This window comes from Zootoca vivipara, chromosome 3 (assembly GCF_963506605.1).
Source record: "Zootoca vivipara chromosome 3, rZooViv1.1, whole genome shotgun sequence".
Taxonomy (NCBI): domain Eukaryota; kingdom Metazoa; phylum Chordata; class Lepidosauria; order Squamata; family Lacertidae; genus Zootoca; species Zootoca vivipara.
Window position 1 is genome coordinate 27,717,910 of NC_083278.1, and position 24,074 is coordinate 27,741,983.

The 24,074-nt window shown below is 41.6% G+C and overlaps 2 protein-coding genes across 5 annotated transcripts in view; one reads left to right on the forward strand and one right to left on the reverse strand.

Moving 5' to 3' along the window:
* Positions 1-520: 520 nt before the first annotated feature.
* SLC66A3 (solute carrier family 66 member 3) lies at positions 521-8,237 on the forward strand. The gene is made up of 7 exons (XM_035109847.2): positions 521-715; positions 2,082-2,164; positions 2,247-2,316; positions 3,167-3,224; positions 5,309-5,429; positions 6,115-6,156; positions 7,944-8,237. The coding sequence occupies exons 1-7, from the start codon at positions 567-569 to the stop codon at positions 8,033-8,035; spliced, it is 615 nt and encodes a 204-aa protein (XP_034965738.1). The 5' UTR covers positions 521-566; the 3' UTR covers positions 8,036-8,237.
* Positions 8,238-13,169: 4,932 nt separating this feature from the next.
* Positions 13,170-24,074, reverse strand: part of ROCK2 (Rho associated coiled-coil containing protein kinase 2) — a 74,492-nt gene continuing 63,587 nt past the window's right edge. For 3 of the 4 annotated variants that reach the window (XM_035109844.2, XM_035109843.2, XM_035109846.2), the window contains 7 exons: positions 22,314-22,384; positions 20,239-20,327; positions 19,185-19,263; positions 18,186-18,447; positions 17,057-17,294; positions 15,991-16,134; positions 13,170-13,974 (listed from right to left, as the gene is read on the reverse strand). In XM_035109844.2, coding sequence (XP_034965735.2) covers positions 13,971-13,974; positions 15,991-16,134; positions 17,057-17,294; positions 18,186-18,447; positions 19,185-19,263; positions 20,239-20,327; positions 22,314-22,384 — 887 coding nt within the window. In that variant the 3' untranslated portion in view covers positions 13,170-13,970. The remainder of the gene's footprint in view (positions 13,975-15,990; positions 16,135-17,056; positions 17,295-18,185; positions 18,448-19,184; positions 19,264-20,238; positions 20,328-22,313; positions 22,385-24,074) is intronic. The other variant, XM_035109845.2, reaches the window with a different exon arrangement.

Sequence of the window (24,074 nt, forward strand, 5' to 3'; positions counted from 1 at the left end):
AACAACAAAATGGATTTTAAATTTTTAAAAAATCACTGGGTTTTTTGCCAGCTGAATAACAAACAGCCTACTTTTTGCGGCAAGGCGATGCGAAGGAGTTAACTCGTGAGGCTTTCCGCCTCTCCTCCTACTGTGGGTGCGGCCTTTGAAACTCGGAATAGGATTTTTGCGCTCTCGCCCTTGACAGAAATCATTAAAAACAGAAACTAGGAACAGCTCTCGCGGGGAGGGGCAGTTACACTATTATTACACTACTATCGCTACAAGTACAACTACCACTACACTAGTAATAATAGTGAGGGGGGAAAGAGGTGTGTGTGTGTGAGGAATAACAATATAGTAATACCTTTTTGCAAGCCACGCGCGCCATGCAAGCGGAGAAACAGGCGCCCGGGGCCTTCCCCCCCATCTCTCCTCCCACTGGGCGTTTTCCTCCCCTCGCTCCAGGAGGAGGTGGTCCCTTTAGCAAAGGGCGGCGGAAGCAGCCCTTGCCAGGAGGGAGACGAGCAGGCGGCGGTGGCTGCAGCAGCGGCATCTTTTGGGGGCGGGGGAAGGGGGGCATCGCCATGGGGCTGGAGTCGCTGCTGCTGGACGTGGCCAACTGGAGCACGATCCTGGCTTGCGGGGTGCTCAAAGTGCCGCAGGCAGCCAACTTGCTGGCTGCTAAGTCCGCCCGGGGAGTCAGCCTGGAGAGTTTGGTGCTGGAGCTGAGTGGGCAAGTAAAGGGATCTTTTTAAGTTATGGCCTTCGTTTTCTCTTGGGTTTCGGAGGAGGGAGAACTCCCGTTTCTTTCTTGAGAGTTTCCTGGCGAGGTCTTTCCCCTAGGGCTGTACTTAGTGTTGGGAGGGAGAAAGCACTCTGAACACGCCCGGAGGCAAGGCACACCCCGTTATGTTTTCATTTCCCGAGCGGCTTTCAACTCAAGTTGGCACGGGTCGGGCTCTCCCCTACAGGCGCTGTCTACTCAACTGCATTCTTGCATTTCACGGGGTCGGACTAGATGACCGTTGGGGGCCCTTCCTACTCCACAATTCTATGACTGCTGTTTCGTGTGTGGCCTGTCCTGCCACCAGATGATTCAAAAGTTCCTGGGCTGAGCCCGTTTTTGAAAAGAGAAATGTGAGCATTGGCTCCTGTTTTCAAGAGACGTAAACGTGGCTTTAATATGCGCGATGGCTCCCAAACGGGTTTTCTTTTCTTCTTTGGGCAACTTTGAAAATAAATGAATAAATAAATAACTGAAGTAACAAGTAGTATCATTGAGCATGTGCAGATTTCATTCCCTGTATCGCAGACCGGCTCCAGGTAGCCTCTTCTATATAGGTTGCGGTTTTCCCACAAGCCCTATTTTATCTACTTAAAAGATATGGTCTGTTTTATTAAACCTCTTCTTTTAAGGTTGGGTGGATACTTCTAAGGTTGTTTTGCACAGAATAGTCACCTTATTCCAGTGCTGTGGCCTCTTACAACGACAGCCATGCTAATAAAACACGGAAAGCAAATACAGTAATAATAAATCCTTAGCTGTCTGTGTGTACACACTGTACCTTTTAACCACATGCAAAACATTCTTCCTCTCAAAGAATTCTGGGCGCTGTAGTTTAAGGGTTGCTGGGAAAGAGAACTCTGAAGGTTGGACTACAGTGCCCAGAATTCTTTGAGGGAACGAATGTGCTTTAAAGGTATAGCTTGTACCACACAGCCCTTCTGTGCTGCAGTGTGTGGTTCGTAACCCACAGATATCACTAGGTTTATTCATGCCCTGTGTTATTAAGGGCTAAGTCATGTCTTGCCCTCTGTAACTGACCCCTATCAGAGGTGGATTTAGAAGATCAAGAGCGGTTTGCCCACATCAGGCATTGAGCTGAGAGAGCACTGGGGGGGGGGGGCACCGCAACAATGGCGTTGCTGAAATTTGACTGAATGTTGGCGTTGCTGAAATTTGAAAGCCCCAAGTCCACCACTGCCCATATGTAGTTAACTGCTCTGCATCTGAACTGGGGCAAAGATATTGAAACGGAGCCTGTGTTACTTTTAAGTGTGCTTAAGGTAGAAATTGAAATTTTACCTCTCCCTTTCAGCTTCCTCGTATGCCTGCGGTATATGAGTTACTACAATTATCCTCTGCTGACGTATATAGAATATCCTATCATCATTGTGCAAGGTAGTACATTGCTCCTACCCGCCAATATTGCAGCATCGTTTGTTTCTCTTGCTCATGATCATTTTTGTTTGTTGCGTTTCAGATGTCATTCTTTTGCTATTTGTCCTTCATTATGGTGGCAAAATGAAGCATGCTTTGCCTTACACAGCCATGTATCCTTTTAACTATCTTGTTTGCTCATTTCCATTTACAGTATATAGCATTTCTGCCAGTTCTTTTTGCATTCCGTCGTCTTGAATGAAGCAACTATTTTCCAGCGCACATTCCTGATTTGATGTGCACATTTTTTTCAGGATCTTATTCAGGTGTTTTCTGGTGGATTAAGCTGCAGCACTTGCAATTGATTCCCTGTAATGGAATATAAGGACTTTGTGGGGAAAGTTCAGGCCCAGCATGAACAGCCTTTCTTTTAACTCCTGGGATTCTTTTATTTTTAGGTTATGTGCCACGCTTATAATTAAAATCAAAACTCTGTACCAGGGTAGAGCAACCTGTATAAATTACACATAATAATATTTTCATAATTTGCTTATTTTGCATAATTTATTGTCAGGAACAAGGGGTAATTAAACCCCATCCCCTCAAAAGAGCACCCTGTCCAAATTCCCCTCTGGGTTCTGGCATGATGAGGCATTGCCTATGTTTTACAGCATGATTTTCATCCTTTTGGGGCCTATGGGCACATTTGGAATTTTGAGCTTGTTTTGGGGACCAGCGCAAAATGGCTGCCTTGGAGGCGCAGCTGACAACATGGCTGCCCGAGAGTGGCGTATCCAATCACAAAATTTACAGCCTTGGGGCTAGAAACCCTTTGTGGTGATTTTTACAGGCTGCCTTTGCAATTTAGTAATTCCTTCATTGGCTTTTAATTCATTCCTAAAGCTACCTTGAGAAGCTACATTTCTTGACCCGGAAAGACAGGGTGTAAATGCATTTAACCCAGTGAACTACCAAGTGTCCACCTGATTGCAGCATCCTTATGCAACTTAACCTCAAGATTAGATTTGTGGCAGGATGGTACATGCTAACCCTGCAGAAATGGATAGTGGACCTGGCTATGGTAAGTAGTTGGTTTAATCACAGCTGAAGAGGGGGAGGAAATAGAGCAGCTGGGGGAGTGGTGCAGGAAAAATCACTTGCTCCTTAACTTAAAGAAAACAAAAGAGATGATTGTAGACTTCAGGAAATGTAAATTGAATATTCAGCCACTTATTATTGAGGGGGAGTGTGTGGAACAGGTCTCTGTGTTTTGATTTCTGGGAATGGAGTTGAGAGAAGGCCTGACTTGGGGAGAAAACAGCAAAGACCTGATGAAGAGAGCACAGCAGAGGTTATACTTTCTGAGAATTCTCTGGAAAAATAATCTCTCAAAGGACCTGTTGACGGCATTTTACCATTGTACTGTTGAGAGTGTACTAACTTATGGTCTGTGTGTGTGGTTCGGGACCTGCATGGCCAGGGGAAAAAACAATGCTGCCCAGGGTTGTAAAGACTGTGTAATTGGGTGCACCCTTCCCACCTTGGATCAAATCTATGCTTCCAGGTGTCCTAAGAAAGCTGCAGAGATAGCGCAGGATAGTGCGCACCCCGGAAATGATCTCTTTCAGCTTCTGCCTTCTGGAGGAAGGTACAGGGTTATGAAGACTAGAACTAGCTGACTGAAAAACAGTTTCTATCCAAATGCGATTATGGTTTTAAATGCAGTCTAAGGATAGTCTTTATGGGGGTATATTGTATTTAATTATGGGGCATCAGAGTCTGGGGGGGCTAATCAGGATGGAATAGCAGGCTTGTTGGTTTTGAACAGGTGTCAGCAACATTTTCCGGCCGTGGGCCGGATCATTGCCACTGACGCTGGTCCGTGGGCCGGACACACTCCGGACTTGTGCAGAAGCGATTTCCAGCTTCTGAGTATGGGCGGCGCAGCATTGGAAATCGCTTCTGCACATGCCTGGAAATGCGCAGAAGCGATTTCTGGCGTCTTGGCATGCCCAGACGCTGTATTTCGGCACCACTCTGCGAGTCCCCATGCGCGCTCTGCCGGTTTAGCACGGCGCGGGGACTTGCCGAGCGGGCAGCTCTGTGACCGGGCGGCTCGTGAGCCGGATAAATGGCCTCCATGGGGCGCAGGTTGCTAATGCCTGGTTTTGAATGTCTGGTGTAAAGTTTTTTTCAATTTCATTGTTCTGTATGGGACAATGACAATAAGATTATCTATCTATCTAGTTGGAAGGAACATGCCTATTGCCTGGTTTGCACATCATGGTAAGCCAGACTTTGGCTCACCCAGATTGCATGCACAGGCTTGAGAAGATTGGAGGGGGCTGAGATTGGCTATGTTTGAATTTTAAATGTTTGGGGTTAAGCAAAAAAACAAACCAAACACTCTTAGGTTTGCAATCCTAGCCCCATTTACCTGGGAGTTAGCGCCACTGAATTCAATACAACTTACAAGCATACCTCGGTTTAAGTACGCTTTGGTTTGAGTACTTTCAGTTTAAGTACTCTGCAGACCCGTCTGGAACGGATTAATCCACTTTCCATTACAGTGGTACCTCAACTTACGAAGACGATCTGTTCTCTGGCCGTCTTCGTAAGTCGAAGTTTTCAGATGTTGAAGCGCTTGTGCGCATGCGCGAAGCACGATTTTGCGCTTGTGTGCATGCACCAGCCAAACTTCTAGGGTTGTCGACTTTGGAAGTCGAAACCTTTGGAAGTCGAAGCGTCCGGATGTCGAGGTATGACTGTACTTTCAATGGGAAAGTTTGCTTCAGGTTAAGTACGGACTTCCAGAACCAATTACACTCATACTTCGGGTTAAATATACTTCAGGTTGAGTACTCCGCGGACCCGTCTGGAACGGATTAATCCACTTTCCATTACATAATGGGAAAGTTCGCTTCAGGTTAAGTACGCTTCAGGTTAAGTACAGACTTCCGGAACCAATTGTGTACTTAAACCGAGGTACCATGTACTTCTGAGTGGACGTGCTTGCGATTGAGCTGTTAAGTCTTCAGAAGTTCAGAGTAGATTTAAATCTCAGCTCAGAGTTAAAACTTTCCAAAGCAGCTGATTTATCCTGAATTGGGGCAGTTTTCCACCACACCCCGTACTTCCCACTCTATCCCTTTTCCTTCCCTGCAGAATTTAAGCACTGTAATCAGCGCTGCAAGTAAACTTGTGCAGCTTCGTTATCTTTGGCGGACGAGAGATTCTGGGCAAGTGAGTGCCATGACTTGGAGTCTAGCTGTATATACCTGTGCAAGTAAGCAGCTTCTCAAACTTTTAGCTTTGTTTACTAAATACAAATAAAGCAAGCATGCCTAAATTTGATGGCTCTCTAGAGCCGCCAGCATCAGAACATCAGATGCAAATCACTCTGTGCAAACTCCCACTTTAGTCCCTGCCCCCTGAAAACACACATCCTTGTTTTGATGAGAGCAGCTCATGCCTGAAATAGAATTGCCTCCAAAAACTGGGTAATGCAAACTTCTGGGTTTCCTGCTTAAAGGAATTCCAAGGGAAATTAAAAGTTTGTTGGCCTAATAATATTTTGGAGATGGTTCCCTATATCTTATACAGAGAGAAAATGAATGGAAATTGTGGGTGACATCTGTACTGTGAGTGCCTTATGTCTTTCACCTGAACTGGAAATTCTGCTGGGAGTGGTGTAGTAACTACACACTGTGAACGAAGTTGACTTAAACGGGCTGGATTTGCTTGCAATTTTAATCTGAAACAAAATTTCGACTCACACGTGGAAGGAAAAACATCAGAGGAATGCAGAATTATCAGCAAAACATCTTGCGTAGGGGGTAAAAGTTGTTCTAAACTGAGCCGTTTCACTTATCTTGGGGAAACCACAGGTTTCAAAAGGCCAGTATATTTGCCTGACAACTCTCCCCTTTTGCCTGTTTAAAGTGTGCTAATATGTTCTCTTTCAATTGCAGCCAGAATATTTACGACAGTAATGACAACAAAGGATGTTACAGGTAATATTGTAATGTCAGGTGATTTGTGTGTGTGGCAATTTAAAATTTGTTTTGCTGAGGACAATTAAATAAGGGGTCCTTAACTAGTCAGCAAATCCACTGACACATTTCCATCAATAGCTGTAGTGCAGATGCTTTTATGCTACCTGGTTACATAACTGGGGGAGCTCAGAACAGAAAAGGCTTTCATTGGACCAACTTTTTTTGGATGGTGAGAGGCAAACTTTTCAGCCAATGGACTTAATCACTCTGAATAGAGAGGAAGCAAAGTTTGCCCAGCGGACCGAACATTGGCTACAAACACTGGGTCACTCCAGTTTGCATCTGTAATTAGCACATGAGGTTCACTTTCCATATTTTTGTTTCACTGGCATATTGTTCACCTAAGACAATTTTGGGGGGTGGGGTGGGGGTGACACAGAATCTTGCAAAATATCTGGTTTATGTTGTATCTCTTTAGGGAGAAATGCTTGAATAGTTATGGACAAGTCAGTCTCCTCGGACCTGTTCTTTGCATTTTAAACACAAGGATTAGAAGCATCTACTGTGGGAATTTGACTTAAAATCCTCTGCATATAAATTCTGCAATTCAAGTGATTTATACAGTATTAATATTGCACTTTCAATATTGCTATTGACAAGGCAGGTAGAAATGTACATTCCAATCAATCTGCCACTTTGCAGGCGTGGATGGAAACCATGTGCTTTGCATCCAGCAGTGCATGTCACAACCAGCACTGCGCATTATGTTGCGGTTAAGGGACAGAAACCGCCTTCCGTGTGTGAATTTTGCCTCGTGGGGTGCATGCAAATTAACACAGTGGTCAGGTATTTCAGTAGCTACTGTGACGTCAGGTTGGCATAGCTGTGATTATACCTGGAACAAAATAAAAAAGTGACTGATAGTCAGTCACCCATTTCCACCACCCTTCTGAGTGATACCCCTCCCCACCCTTTCTCTACATATAAGCATCTGGGGACTTCTATTTCAGTGTATCTGAAGAAGGGTGCATGCACACGAAAGCTCATACAAAAATAAAAAAACTTAGTTGGTCTTTAAGGTGCTGCTGGAAGGAATTTTTTTATTTTGTTTTGACTACGTCAGACCAACACGGCTACCTACCTGTAATTATACCTGGAAGTTTCTCTTAGCTTCTGGGCTCAAATATTGGCCTTTTAAAACCTCAAAGCGGGGGTAGTTAACCTGCAGGCCTATGTTGCTGAATTAAAACCCGCATCAATCCCAGCCTGTATGGCCAGTGGTCAGGGTGATGATGGGAGTCGTAGTTCAGCAGCATCCTGAAGGCCACGTATTAGCCACACCTGCCCTTAAATGCTTTGGGACCAGGCTATATGAAAGACTACCATTGCCCAGGATTGAAGAATTTGCATTCAAAGCCTTGGGCTCTGGTCTGCAAGTAAAAATGGTTAGGTTAGCATCAAGGACAGGGCCTTCTCCATGGTGGCTCTTTATTTCTGGAATGCCCTCTACAGGGAAAATTGTATGGCACAGACCTTTAAGAAAATGCTTTGGGGTTTTAAAAAATATTGTGTGTGTGTGTTGTTGTTGATGTTGTTGAGAACTGTTATTTGTAACTATTGTTAATATTGACAGTTTTTACTGCTTTAAATCGTAGAATGTTAATGTCTTCTATTGATTGATCGTAACTCGTCTCAAGTGTGTTTATCCTATGAGAGACTAACTAGAAATATAGTAAATTAAGTTACATACAGTAAAATGGAGAAAAACAAAAGTTTTTAACTAAACACTTCCCCTCCCCCCACAGTTCTGGTCCGTTTCATAGTCATGATGGCTCTGAATATATGGGTCACAGCAACTATACTGCAATACAGGAAGCCAGCAAAGAAGAGTGATTAAGATGACGTTCTGTCTATTTTAAGTGGTCTGGATCAAAAGGAAGAATGAAACCAATATATGAGACGGTAAATTAGGACCAAAGTTATCACCAAGCTTCAGTAAACCAGAAATCCATTTAATGGGAAACTGCTGATGTTTCACACACTAAAGGAAGTTGCCACTATGAATTCAATAAAAGTTCTGATGTTTGTTGGCATGCATACACTTTGATGTATTTTGTAAGAAAATTTTAATGGATTGCCGAATGTGTGCCCATATAGTGTTATTGAAATACTAAAGCAACTTCTTATGCCTCTCACTCTCCCATCAAGTATCTGTTGCCAAATGGAAATGCAGCTGTGGCGTCCCTTTTTGTCAAATTCTAGTTATGTATGATACAAGCGTTGTTCCAGGGTATGAGGTTGTAGCACCCTTAAATGTATTAGTTGCTCTTGCATCAGCCCCTTACCAAAAAACTTAAGTTTCATTGCTGAAGCTTTTGTTTCTGAGGTTACAGTGTGCTCTTTCTCGCACACAACTGGAGTTTTAACTTCTTTACTTGCTCAGTAAACCTGTTAGTCCTGCCTGCTGCATAGTAAATTGGTTCTCAAGTTTCATGGACTGCAATAATAGTTTAGAATAGCTAAGTTTCTTTGGATTGGGGTCTTATTCTTTTACACATCCAACTTCCTATTGGTTAGCTGGTTCTCAATATCTAATGCAGGCATCCCCAAACTGCGGCCCTCCAGATGTTTTGGCCTACAACTCCCATGATCCCTAGCTAAGAGGACCAGTGGTCAGGGATGATGGGAATTATAGTCCAAAACATCTGGAGGGCCGAAGTTTGGGGATGCCTGATCTAATGGGTGCCTGTAAAAGAAACAACAGCCTACATAAATGCTTTTAAGCATTTCCAAAATAACTGCAAGAATGGGTTTGTTTCGGTTGAAATACACATTAAACTCCAGGAATATAAACCCCATTATAAACTTGCCTGAGCTGAGAAAAACAGCTGCTTAGGCTGGCTACCTAGGATTCAGTTACATTTTTGAATGACAGTTGGGAAAGAGCGGCAATGCTTCATCGCAGTTCAGAAAGCATAAATATAAAATCCTTTATTTTGAAAGGCACTTTCAGAAATGCTTCCAAATATGTGAAAGTAAGCAGCCATTCGCTACTTCCCTGTGGAGCAAGGAAAAGGCAAAAATGGTGTTTTGAGCTGAATCTGTACAATGCGAATCTATACATTTTGAGCAAGCCAAGCCATGAAAACTTTGTATGACTAGAACCTATTTTAAGTCAATAAAAGCTTTATATTAAACACAATGCTTCTTACATGGTTTAAATCTATGCTTGGGGAAAATAAACCTCCTATGGCTTTATCTGCTGTAGCAGTTGTACATTACCGAGGAATGAGTACCATCAATTTAGTCTTAGCACCAAGGTACTGTAAAGGTACACCTGACTGTTAGGTCCAGTTGCAGACTCGGGTTGCGGCGCTCATCTCGCTTTACTGGCCGAGGGAGCCGGCGTTTGTCCGCAGACACCTTCTGGGTCATGTGGCTAGCATGACTAAGCCGCTTCTGGCAAACCAGAGCAGCGCATGGAAACGCCGTTTACCTTCCTGCGTGAGCGGTACCTATTTATCTACTTGCACTTTGATGTGCTTTCGAACTGCTAGGTTGGCAGGAGCTGGACCAAACAACGGGAGCTCACCTTGTCACAGAGATTCAAACTGCTGACCTTCCCATCTGCAAGCCCTAGGCTCAGTGGTTTATATCACAGCGCCACCCGCGTCCCTTAGCACCAAGGTAGAAGACAGTATTTCAAGGTGTCGTTCTTTGGCAAAGTGCCCTGCACTGCATTATGGGGTAAATACTACCTAGGAACTCCCATTGTGCGGAAAGCTTTACAGTGTTTAATGTGAAGAGAGGAGACTTACTACAAGCTGGTGTGTGGATGGGGACTGTTGTCAAGCAGTGCAAATTGAAGAACTGAAGGAAGCAATCATAAAACCAATGCATGCTTGCAAGATCCAGTCCAAAATGCATACATCAGGGGTCAGCAAACTTTTTCAGCAGGGGGCCGGTCCACTGTCCCTCAGACCTTGTGAGGGACAAGACTATATTTTGAAAAAATCTATGAACGAATTCCTATGCCCCACAAATAACCCAGAGATGCATTTTAAATAAAAGGACACATTCTACTCATGTAAAAACATGCCGATTCCTGGACCGTCCACAGGCCGGATTTAGAAGGCGATTGGGCTGCATTCGGCCCCCGGGCCTTAGTTTGGGGACCCCTGGCATACATTATCAAGGACTTGTCAATTTGCCTCAAAGGGTTTCCCCAATTACTGTATACAGGCAGGGAATCCTCCTGGATTGGTGTACCTCATGCCACATTTCCAGCTAGTTCAAGTGCAAAACCTAGCAGTGCCAATGTTTACTCCCTTGAACCAGGTACAATATGGAAGTTGTGTCTTAAGCAGCAGCCTGTTCTCAGAACAGTGGGATACAGGAAACTAAAAGCTAGGAGCACATATAGCAGTGTTCTCAACTGCATGACAAACTACCTTTTAGTTTGGAGAAAAGCAAGCAGAGGGAGACCCAAGTGAGGCATATGAAATTATGCATTGTGTGAAGAAGGTAGACAGGTGAGTTGGCAGACTTCCTGTGGCTACTGGATGATGGGCCTTGGGTAGCAGGGTCTCTTAGGGAAGGTATTGCCAGGTACCTTCCTATCTGAACATCAATCTATTTCTGCCAAACTTGTGAGGCAATTCCCAACGACTTGTTAAATTTGTGGCTTTTTCTCCATAACTATAGGACAGAGACCGCATCACTAAACCAGGAATGGAAAATCTCTGGCCTGGCCTGACTTCACCTTAACCAATGAAGTCTTTAAAAATTTGGAAAATCCAATAGTCTTTCTTTCAAAAAATGCATCCATTCAGGGGACTCCGGTACCATAGGCAGCATTGGGAAGTTGGATTTAAGAATAAGATCCCACTGCTAGAGTCTGAGACTGATTTCCAACTACCATCTTCTACCAAGAGGGAGCTGGTCCTGGGCCCACCCATTTTCCTTACCTAAGAGTGAGTCTCTGTGAATTAGTCAGATCCAAAACATGATGGTGGCAAAGGATGGTCTACGTAGGCAAGAGACATAATCCTGCCAATGTTTACTAAGACCAAAGCTCCATTGTGCTCAATGGGATTTACTTCCAACAAAATATGCAACAGTATTGTTGTCCCATGCTGTTTTAGGGAACTGATTTGAACTCTTGCTCATGAGTGGTCAAATTTGATAGCTGTCCCTTCAACCTTTGGATGTCCCATTATCTTCTGACAGATTGGCTCATACAAACACAAGTCCTGAATGTACCTGTGACCTGCTATTCTTCTGCCAAGCTTGAGCGCTTATGCTATTCTCTGAAAAGGACGTGAATTAATGCTTCACTCTCCTTTTAATCAGGCACAGGACATCATCTGATCTTTCAAAAGGTGTTACACAAAGCTACTTTTAAACACAGGGAACATTTTGTCCAGCATTGGTTAGCTGATTCCAAGAATTGTTAAAAATGCATTTCCCTATAAATGTACGGTATGTAAGCAACATTTTGTCCTTCAGAATTCTAAAATAACAGTTCTATGCAAGATGTTCCATTTGTATACTTCAATTTATAAAAATCAACTTACCAACATCAGGAATTATTTAGTCTTACTCAAATAGTTTATTTAAAAATATATATATATATTTCTTCCAATTCTGAACTTCCCACAAATAACAATTTTATATAAAATATGTATGCCTTCAGTGAATGGAAACAATTTTTATTGTATACATGTTTTAAAAATAAGTTTTGTATGCAAAATATGCATTTTTAAAAATATGCTGTACTCTCACTATTCAAAACAAGCAAGCAAAATGATAAACTTGCTGTGCCATTGGGGCTCAAAGATAACTGAAATAATAAAGGTATATTTTAAATTATGGGATGCACAGCTTCTCATACCTAGTGTGTGTATAAACAGTAAAACTGAATATATGGTTGGTGAGTCACCAACTGGATCTTCTTTCTGTGTGTGACTCAGTGAAACAAATTCTTACTCATTTCAAGGGGGTTTGAATGAGAGAAGACACCAGTTTATAGTGAGCTCAAACTCACTGCATTCTACTGCACAAGCCCTCCTGAAGCAACTAAAAACCACAGGGGAGTGTTTAGTGAATTGTACCTTATGGGTGTCTATTGGGTGGAAATCCAATTTTTTTGGTTGAGATGTTAAATAAATCTTGGTTCTCTCCTTTCAAATATCTACTAAGGAAAACAACGTAGTGAAATGTCTCATTTCCTTCATTCAAATGTTAATTCTGTATTTCATTAGCACTAGCACACAACATATATATGCATATATATGTAAACATATGGAAAAAAAGAGAGAGAGAGACCAAGGAGGAGGCTACAATAGTTCTTTTTTCTTTTCCTTTTTTTTTTACTGCCATCATGTTTTAACATTATAGCATACTGTAGTTGTATAAAACATGCATTTTTTCTGGATAAATTATGGACACATCATTAAAAATCTCACATAAATTATATTTTGTACAAAATCAAATTTTTTATTTAAAAATTCGATTAAGTGCCTCTAAGGCCCTTTCCTCACATATGTTCTCAAAAACACACAACTGAAATTATCTTCCTGTTCCAAATGCTATGTGCTAAGAGAACAGGATTCAAAAAGTTTAAAATACATCTACAGTATGTTTCAATCGTTAAGGATTGGTGACAGTCCTTAGATATTGATTGTGTGGTGAAAATGTAAAAATAGATAGTATGCAAAAAAAGAAAGGCAGAACACTGTTTTGCAGCACTTAGTAAGGGTAATATAAAATCAATGACTAATACTGAGGTTTGTACAAAGGGTGGATGGGAAGTTATGCCTAAGCATGAAAGCTATATATTAGTTCTAATACTACCTGTTCGTTGTTTTTGAAATCAGTACTCAGCTGACCCCTCTCCTCCCCAACCCATTTAGATATACATTCAGAATAGACTGACATTGATATAAACTATTATATTGTAAACATAGTGCACTATATTGTTCTGCCACAAAGCAAAATTGCATCCCAAGAGCTGGGAAACCTCTGGATCCTTTATCTCTCTTAAATATCTAGAATGGGCACAGACTTTAAGGAAATGACATTAATTTAAGGCATTCAAGACTGGTAAAAGAGGACTGCCCATTAAGTAGTTACTGGATATATACTTGGAAGTTATTATTATATGTCGCTGCTGAAAACAGACATGCAGCCTTTGATATACAGATAATGAATGGCAAAATTCAACAGTATGGCTTTATACACGTGCATAGTTGCAACTGCAGGTAATGGTATATGAATAATATGTATAAAAAATAAAGTGGAAAGTTTTTTTTAACCCTCTTGCAGCATTACAGTACAATATACATATTTACACACCAAAACACATACACACACAGTATAATGGTCACTTCTTTAAGATGCAGTCTTCATCAGTGTGTCAGACCCTCCTTACTGCCCTTTCTTCTGGCAAAATTGCTGGTTGCATTTCTCTAAAAAAAACTGACCAAGAGTTGGATTCATCACGTTCCCCCACTCCTTTTATTCCTCTTGTGACATGTAGTGAGAGTCTTTCCCAGAGAGAATTTGTAGAACAGAATTTGAGAGTATCCTTGTACTATTTACCAACCATTCCTAACTTGCTCAGTCACCCAGAGGGATTACATTAAAAAAACCAACAGGAATTATTAGTACGTTGTATTGCAGCAAGAAAAAAACACACACCTCTGTAAACTTCTTATCTATTTATACTTGAACTGTCTTTCAGAAACATCTATATATATATATTCGTAACCCCAGGAATATGATGGTTCCGTCTTATCAACTCCAATAGTGATGGTATTCATAGGAGGCAGTTAGCTGAAAAAGAATTTTAAAAAAGATCTGGTCAGTAAAATCTAGAAAACATATTTAAAAACAGTGAAATTAATTCTATGGCCTGCAGGCTCCCAAACAAGATCCAAGCCAAAAGCAGCATTGGGAAATTGCTGGACCTCCCACCTGCCTGGGACAGCCTAACAGGTCAAGAGTGTCTTCCAACCTGCTTTGGAATTGTTTGATAGGACATCTCTTTGATCTCCTGTTCCCATCCTGTCTTAAAAGAAGGATGAAGTCTCTTTGTTTCCTTCTTCCCTTTAAACAAACAGCAGCGGGCACCAGGCAAAATAAGTTTTCCAAACAGCTCAAGGGCAGCAGGCATACACAGTCCTCCTCTTCCTGGTTTTAATGGGATTTTAACCACCATTACCCCCTTAAAGTGTTCAAGAAGAGACTTCTGTATCCAGGGCCGGCTCTAAGGCAAGGCTGGGTGGCGCCAGGGGGGCGCCACGCTGCTGTGCCCACGGCAGCCGCGCTGCGCCCGCCAGACAGCCATGCTGGGAAATGGGGCGGGGGGGGGGGTGCGCCGGAGGGATCTTCGCACCACGGCGCCAGATACGCTTAAGACGGCCCTGTCTGTATCCCTTAGTTTTGAGCCCCATTTTGCTTCCAGTGTGAATGCAGCTGTTGAGTTGTGGGGGGGTGTGTGTCTTCTTTTGCTTTTATCAGTTCCTATTTTTATATTTAAAAAAGCTACTAAAGTAAAGAAAAATACAGGTATTTCACTAAAAAGAAACTCTGGGTTGAAAGTCTTAGCATTTCTTGGCTGACCAGGGTGGAAGAGTGTCCCAACATCCTCCTCAGGGATGGCCATGTTTGCTTTGGGAAAATATGGAGCCTGGCCATATTTGGGGATTGAGGCCTGGCCCCATCCAAGTCTATGGCCTCAATGACAGAGAAGTATGGTGGGGAAAGGGAGTAGGGGCTGGGGAAAGACTGGAACTCTACATCCCGCCCCTTCCTCTTAAACAGGATAGGTTTTTACCTAGGGAAAAGTGGAAATAGTTTCCAGCATGGCTGCTCCAATGCAAAGCAACTTAGAGAGCAATCCTATAGCAAGATCTGCTGGGATGAGTGTGGGTATCCAACTGATCCAGGAGGTTCTGGATGAAGCCAAGGTATGCCAGCTTAACTTCTTCACATGTGTCTTGGTCAGAAATAAGTTAGCGTATGTCTCTCCTCTTGGCTCAGCTGGGACCCAGCCAGCTAAGCCAAGTCTGGTTGACCTTAAAACAGGTGTAAACCCTGGAATTGGGGGGGGGGTTCCCCATGATCATATTGCAGCGGGACCAGAGAGAGGGTACTCTGGCTAGATCATAAAACTCTTCAGCTTGGTCACATGATCTTAGAAGCCAGCATAAGTTTGGCCAGCAAAAAGGGTGATGCAACCCAAACAGTATTTTAAAGGCTTGTTTTCCCTCTGCAAGGCTTGGAGCAGCTTGGCCAGCACTTTACGCTACCTTAACTCACGCTGGGGCTTGCTCTATGCTAGCTTCTTGTATCGAGGTTTGGTCCCTTCTATCACGAATGAGCTGTTATAAAAATAAAAATGGCACACCAATGCAAAAAAAGCATATCAAGTTCTCACGGCACTACCAAAGAATGCAATACGTATGCAAGTCATCAGCTAAAATAAAAAGCTGCACAACACTTCAAAACGGATATATATGTTGCTGCCCACATCTGAGCCTGGAGCAACATATAAAAAACATGAAACGTAGATTTTTTAAAAAAAGCAAAACAAAACATTTTTTGCAGAAAGTTAGTAATACACAGTTGAAGAGCATCTTACAACACAGATGGCGGCCATGTGGGTTTTGAGAACTACATTTTCAAAATATTTCAGAAGTTAGATGCATGCATGGTTAAATGTTTTTTGCATTTATTGTAAAATTGCTTTTGGGAGCTTTTAAGCTGGCACACTTTGACTGCTGGGGAAAATCCAAACAGCATGCTTCGTTTTAAGAAAGTCAATCCATTCTCCTCCTACCCATTTACCTCTTCAGAACAAACACATCGTTATCATCATCATCGCTATCATCAAGATCGTTATCGTTCCCAGCATCATCAATATTAAAATCAATATCAAAATCAATATCATCAAATGACCAATCCCAGTCTCTACATGCCACATCAATTAATCTGCAAAATGAGGTTTTAAAGTTTATGAGACACAGTCCACTAAAAACAATTCTTAATATGGCAATCAGTGCAACTTTCTCCTGATGCATTAATGGTGACATGACATATTGGCTGCAGTCTAGAATCCATATACACCATTCCTGTGTGCTTTCTTAGCCCTGTCTCATCAGTAAAGAATATGCAACAAAGCATAGCTTTGATCTGAAGGATTGCACACACATCCTGGAGTATGTCATGTGGTGCTTTTCCCTCCCAAGAGTGGATTAGTAGTATTCTGACACAATGTAACAATTGGGTGAACAATATTCACCTTAAAACCTGGGCTTTAAGTAAAAATTATGGGCCCTGATCAAGAAAGCCACACTTAAAACACACACAATGGACTTACGAGCTGCACGGATTGTAGCTAACTTTTTCTAGATTGGACTACAGCAGCTCTTGTACATTTTATATTTGGCAATTCAATAGCCTTTTTGACATGAATATTCCCCATAAAACTGAAATGTTATTTTATATAGGGCACAGCTGACAAACAAGGGAGAACATGAAATGCACAAACACTGCATTTCATGCTATTCTAACAAAACAATATTTATTTATCATTAAATGACTCTCTTATTTTTCTGCAAATCACTGCTGTAATGAAATATGGAATAAAAGATAAAATAGCAGTGTAAAGCAATAAAAATCATTTAAATGTTAAGGAAGTGCCTGTTATTTTTTACATCAATTTATTTTCCATACTCCACAAGAAGCTAAATAAATTGTGGGCGAAGTAATAAAATGCTGCCAGGATGCCGTGCTTTAGAGACCGTCAAAGAAAAAACTAAAATTGTCTTATGTGAACGATCCAGTGTAGTAATCTAAAAACCAAGAAGGGAAAACCAAGGATATTAACAATTTCCCACATGCCACTTTTTACCTGGTAGGAAAGTCTTTCTTTTCAGTCGGGGGGGAGAGTTGGATTGGTTTAATTGGCCGTCTTAATGATTGGTTTGGCTGTATTTTCATGGAAGTTCTTGGTGATGATCGTGCAAACGGATCTGGTGCTGGAGCCTTTTTGGGAATCTTTTTCCCTAGGCGGCTCACCCATTTCTTCTGTTCCACTGTGGAACTGGCTAACAGTAGTAGATTCTTTGCAGTTGAAATATCATAATTTACTGAAACATATTAAAATCAGAAAAATCAGAATACATACATATGTACTTAAAAGCCTCAACTCCCCTGCTGGAACCAGGAGACTCAACTTTGGCTTAACTCTAACAAGATGAAAAGCCTTGTTGAGCAGTGGTCAAATGAGCGGACAGACTATATAAAGCTAAAGTCCAAACACATAGGGCACCTTGTTTGATTCTTTGAAGACAGAAAGTTTTAAAGCCATGGGGCACAGAAGTCATGTTAGGATTTATCCATGAACAGTATTCAGAACATCACAACACATCCTTTTCTCTCAATTATATTTCAGAAGCAAAAGGCTTTGAGTTGTGAAAGAAACAAACAGTTCAAAATTACAGAGAAACTTGGTTTATACACAATGCTAAGCCAGTTTAGTAAGATAATTTAATAAGAATAACCATTATTCATTTGATCTTCTGAACCCTCCCTAGCAACATACTATGATTTGTTTAGTATCAACAAATCATAACCTGAGCTCATGGTTTGTTGTTCATTTACAAACCTTGATTTGTTTTAACTATGGTTTCAGTGTTAGGTGAAAACCCAGCACTCTTCTTTAAACCATGGTTTTTTTTGTCTTCCCACCCTGGTTGCTCACTAAGCTACAAAAGACATAAGACAATAACAACTAGAAAACAAACTGAACTTTGAAGAAACAAGCCATGGTTTGTATGCTCATCTGTGACTTGTTAAACAGACCATAGCTTAGTGCTGTATGTGAACCAGCTCACAAACCATCCACACATCCCAAATGCATAAAGCTGACTAAACTCACTTATATAAGCAACCCTGTTAGCATTTCACAAGACTGAAGAGTTGCATCTGACTCTTCTAATAGACCAATCCATTTTATACTATAGTTACTTGCTAGGTACCTTTGCAAGGTGCAATAATCTCTTCCTTTTTATCCATGTGATCCTTATGACATTTAATGTGGCAGCGGCGGCATTCCAAAGCAGGAGGAGGTTTGAACATGTGCCATAATGGCTTCATACAAGCCTCACAGTTGGTTGGAAAGTGATACAGAGTAGGTATAAACTCATGGCCTTTGTGGCAAATATAGTTTGACTTCTCCCCTGCAGAATCCACAGGAAATTCTTGCTCCTTTTTGCTTTCTCCTTCATTATCATACAGGATCTGGAATCAAAAACAGAAAGCACTGTACCAGTAATACTTGGTACACACAAGCCATGTTTTACAAAGGAGAAAAAATTGGTTGCCCCGCAGCACGAACATAAATATCAAACAAAGACAGCAAGAAACAATGAAAAAGAATGTGAAATGCTTTCAGATGGCCAACACAGTTTGACGCATTCCACCTATTATCCACATGGTGGATGTGATGGGCTGAATGCAGTGTTCCTTCTGCGAACAGGAGGGCTGCCTCTACAAGAAGAAGAGACTGAGATCCAACAGAAGCTTTCACTGGAGGGAAGCATGCTGTGTTCTGGAAGGTCCCAAACCCTCCAGAGCAGCATTTCAACGGGGGCAGGGAACGAGGAGGACTGGGCGAAAATCACCTCCCTGATCCTCTCTTCCATGAAAGCATCCTGTTGAGGTAGACATGCTCCCCTTTCCAACTTGGGAGCTCACCTGAACCAGCCCAGAGATACATAAACGGGAATGACATTAATACAGAAAGGAGCCTCTTGTAGGGCTCATTTAGTAATACAAGACTTATCTTTTCTGCCATCCAACTCCACAGTTGAAGAAAAATAGCAACTCCCAATCCCTTTATTTGGTTACAATTTGGTTCAGAATATATTTCAAGTGAAACTATACCATGTCAAGTGTATTCTGACTATTTAAGGAATGCATGACTCCTTCTTCTACCCTCTCCCCCCTTTGTTGTTCATAATTTTTTAAAGGCATACCTGGAATATCCTAGGAATATCTTTGGAATCTGCTCTGTATACATCTGTTTGTGTGACAGGCCGAACATGGAACAATTTGCTGTAGCAGCACACATGCAGAAAGTCAACGGAAATGTAAGTGAGATAGGAAACAGTAACGTAAGGAATACTAATCTATGAAAGTCTATGGAAGCTCTCTCTTCAGTAGAGTTCAGTTTGGACATGAAATAATAATTTAAAAGTAAGATGCACCTGTGTTAATAATACAGTATTTTAAAGACTTAGTAGTGCAAATTCTACAATCAGTACATTTTTTAAACTGCCAAACAAATATTACTCCAAGTATTATTTGAACTCTTTTCCTATGTAATCTTTAAACAAACAGCAATCGAGTCAAAATAAGAAGAAATGGATGTCATATATATGCCCTCTTTAATTAGAACAAAGGATCAGTTAAGTCTTGACCATTACAAATTTACATAATAAACCTCTGTGATTAGATGGCACGAGGACAGAATTTTATTATTTCTTCATTATAATTATTAAAAAGTCTGGTCTGGCCCACCTTTCTATCACCTGACAGTAAAATGATGTCAGGTGACCCATTTTTCCTCTGTTGTTATTCAAGTTGCTATACAAAGCAAAAAGCAAATCAGGCAGGGCTTGAAGTTTCCGCCCATCAGCTAGATAGGCAGTGTCCAAGCCCTGCTTTGGGCAGGAGTCAGTTGTGCCATGGACTTCCCTATGGGGAAATCTGCCATGTAGCCAAGGACCTCTGTAAACCAGCCGACCCTTGTAGGCTTGCTCTATTGCCAATCACTTGACCAGCAGCTACAGGAAGCCCCCCTTGTCAATGAACAACTAGGAGGGCACTTTAAGGGGCAATATTTGGGAGAAATGATCTCATGGGCCAAACTGGGACCCTTGCTGGGTCAAATTAGGCCCACGGGTATAAAACATTACAAAAAATCAGAGGGGAAAAGAATTTTAAAAACACAGCAAAAGCTATGCAATAACCCATAGGAAGATCCTGTAAAATAGAAGCAAAAAGATAATGTCACAAAACAATACTTACTCTATGTCCAACACCATGTAAGGATTTGATTGCTCTTTATCTTGTTCATTGTGATAGAATAATATTTTCTTGCTGCTCACAATTATATACTGTTTTTTAAATTTAAAAAAAAGTAAGTAAACACACAGGTTGGGCAACAAATTTTCACTTTGATATATACATGCCATTTTTCTTCCACGACAATACTTTCATAGGATTAAACCACATCACAAAACAAATTACTTAAAAAGTTTGATAACTAAAGCTACTTGCCCAACAAAGTCGTCTAACCCAGTAAATGCATTGTTACGATTTATGTTGCAATAGTCACATCAAAAACAATGGGCAAAACATCATCAAAACTAAACAAGCAAAATAACTCTTTAAGATATGATGCAGCAAGCATGATAAAAGCTCAACTAAGTTACAAAAACAAAATCCCAATGTACTAAAGTGTCTAGTCTTTGAATCAAGTCCTTCATTAGCTTTAAGACTGTAATTGGATTTCATGCTGATGGATAGCCAAAATGTGCATATACAACCCTTCCTCTCTCAGCCCACACCCGAATCTGTAGTGGCCTCTACTTCTAGTGTATGCCTAGTATAAAGTACATACCCCAGTAGAAATTTGTCTTATTGTGAATTTCTGTTTGATGATCTAGGTGGAAGACGTTCTACAGTGGGGTGACACCTCCTACTGGAGGGATCAGGCAGGGTCCTCTCAAGTCTTTCGCCTCTTTTTGGGGGGGGGGGCAGAACGTCATCCACGTGGTTCCCCTCCAATTTGAAACCATATCGGACCCTGCTTAGCTCTGCAAATGTGCTTGCAGTTTTATTGTTGCAACACCCGGAGCGGGATAGCTCCTCAAGCCCAAATGAAATATTGGGCCACTCAACTCACAGGAAGAACATGGGCAACCGAAACGAAAAGAACATAAAACTAAACTGACAGAGGAAAATACAGAACTACCCCTCTCCCCGCCCGAAAGCGACAGGTGATGTCTGAAGATGGGAAAGGAAGCAATCGGGGGGGGGGGAGGCTACATTAAGAGGTACTCACCTCAGCAGATGCAACCAGAGCCATAGGGAACCAGTCAGCCATGGAACTAGAGGAACTAGAGTCAGACAGATGTCCACAGAGCAAACACCATGGCACGGAGGCACAGACAGAGGACAGGACACTATTGTGTGGTAAGTCAGCCTCTCCTCACAGGCACAACAAAAAAGAGAGGGGTAGCCATGGTTGTGCACCGAAGCCCAAAGGCTGCCTGAAGAGGCATGAAGGGTCTACCCACACCAATGAAGGTGGGACTGCATGCTCAAGCCCTCACATGGGCTACAACAAAGCAACAGGAAGGGTGGGGAGCAATGCAGGCAGGTCCCACTGGATGCTTCTTGCACCACCACCCCCGCATCAAAGGAAGCTGGACAAGCCACAGCAATGGCTGCGCTCAAGATTAAAAGGTGATCGCATTTAGAAGGCTCTTTGCAGGATGTGCCTGGAGCTCTAGCAGTCACCAAGGCCCCCAAACAAAAAGCCCCCACTCCTCCGCTGTGAATTCAAGAGAAGGCAGGGAGAGATCGGGGGCGGGGAGATATTGGGGAGGGAACACACAGACTCGACAGGCAAGCTAGAAGAGGAGACTGAAAGAGGGATGACTCCTCTCCCTGGTGAAGATGCTAACAACTTGAGGGGACCCTGCACATTCCTTCCAGTAGGAGGTGTAAGCCCACTCTCAGAATGTCTTCCACCTGGGATCTGGCAAATTCCCATTTTCTCTGCTCCTCCTGCTTCTAGCACTTAAAAGAAAACTATTCACTAAGGAGGAGATATGGGAAGATAAGCAGCCAATGACCCATCTTCCACTGTGAGTGTGTTTGATTCCTCAGTTTTCTCTTCCTGTTTTTGGTGGGAAAGCCTTCAGGAACCTCAAAAGAAAGTGTTCTTGCATCCCAGCCAGGCTCATAATCAATCTCTAGAAAAGCAGCAGTGTATCAAAAACTGTAGTGCTTCGTTTTTACGCGCTGAACAGAGCATTAAAATAACTGCATACCACGCCCAAGTAATAGCTCCAAGAATTGCATGCATTTCTTACCTTTTTAATCCATCCATATTTTTTTGTATTGTTTCGGGCAGGCAATGATAGCCAGCCTTCTAGCCGTGACTCTGAAAAGTATTAAAGTGAGCAAACATCGAAACAATTAATATTGAATAGGTATTGTGCTACTTTTTAAAGTCATGTCAAGTTAAGAAAAATGTTTTCTTGAAAGCTATGTTCATCTACAAGCAAATAACCATATTTCAAAACAGCTGATATTTAGAAGCAAACACGAGCAAAGCTCTAGTCATAAAATTGTGTCACCACACATTCCTATTAGTAAATGTTTTATGTTCCACAGCAGAAACATATTTAAAGCATTTATTACTATTTAAGGAAATGTCTGTGCCATCCATTCTGATTCCTTTTGGAAAACGTTAACAAAGCACACATAGCAAATTCTCCTATTTCTAAACCTTTAGAGTATTTAACACAGAAGTTGTACAATGCACTCAAGGGTTCCTGCTCTCGGTGCAGAATTTGGACCCTCTGAACTGCCTTTAACAGCTTCCCTTGTGTAAAGAAATTCTGTTGCTTTTAGGCTGTGTTTTAATGAATATTATGTAATGCATTCTTTTATTTATATCGTAATGTATGTTGCAATGTGTTTGTTAGGGAGACAGCAGATGAAGAGGACTGTGGAAGAAGAAATGACCTGAAAGGGAGGCAGAGTGGCTTGGAGGGGTAGCTGAATCACATGGCTTAGGCAGAAGAGATGAGAGGGGCAAGTCAGTATCCAACCCACTAGATTTCACAAAACAGAATGTGAATGTTTGCAAAACTTCCAGCAAGAACAAAAGTTTGAAGTATATTGATGCATAGGGAAAACAAAGATAAAAAACTATGTTTTGTATTGTAGTCTTTACACTGAGACATGCTTTGTTTAACTTTTGGTGGAAAGTCCTTTGAAAAATATATAAGATTCCCCCTCATTTTCAGTTCTGCTCTTCCCGTAGAGGTCTGCCTAAAGAAAGTTTTACACACACAAAAAAAAAATGCAAACCGTGTCTCTAAATGTCTAGTGTTTCAGATCAGAGTTTTCAGATGTTCAATGTGTAAGGCAGTTGTGACAAGAGGATGAAACCTACCCAAAGGTATCTATTACTTTGATCTCATAATGTCAGAGAATCCATCACCTCTAGTTGATTACCTTTCTGATTTATTGTACCATTACATGGGAGCTAGGAAGCCCTTGCCTAACATATAGAAGAAAGCAGGCTACCTAAATTGGGTGAGAGAAGCAGTGCCAAAGCAAGTACTCAGCTTAGTGTATTTTGTGTAGAGAGTTGGCAGTGAGACTGTGAATATATGCTCACATACCTGCACAGTCAGTAAGCGAATTTAGAGCAACAGCAAGCCAAAGATTGGGGCACTGATTTCTGAAATGGGCCTAAGTCACCTAGTTATTTCACTGGCTGATGAGCCATTTTGAATGTGTAACTTAAGATATCTAGATTTGGCATCGTAGATGATCTGGAAGCACATACCCTTTTAAGTTCTTCCATATCATTTTTCTTCCTAAATTAAAAAAAATAATCCAGCGCACTTTCACTAGAGTGATTAATTGAGGATTGATTCATCATTTGTCTTTTAATAGATAACAATTAAATATAATTGATAACAGTCAATTTCTCAATGTAACCATCTTTTTCTTTTTAGCTTACTGGAGGAATATATGTGCAATTTGATAAACAGAAGCCACAATTTTCAAAAGTGCAATTTGAGAAACAAAATCCACAAATGAAAAGAATGCCGCTC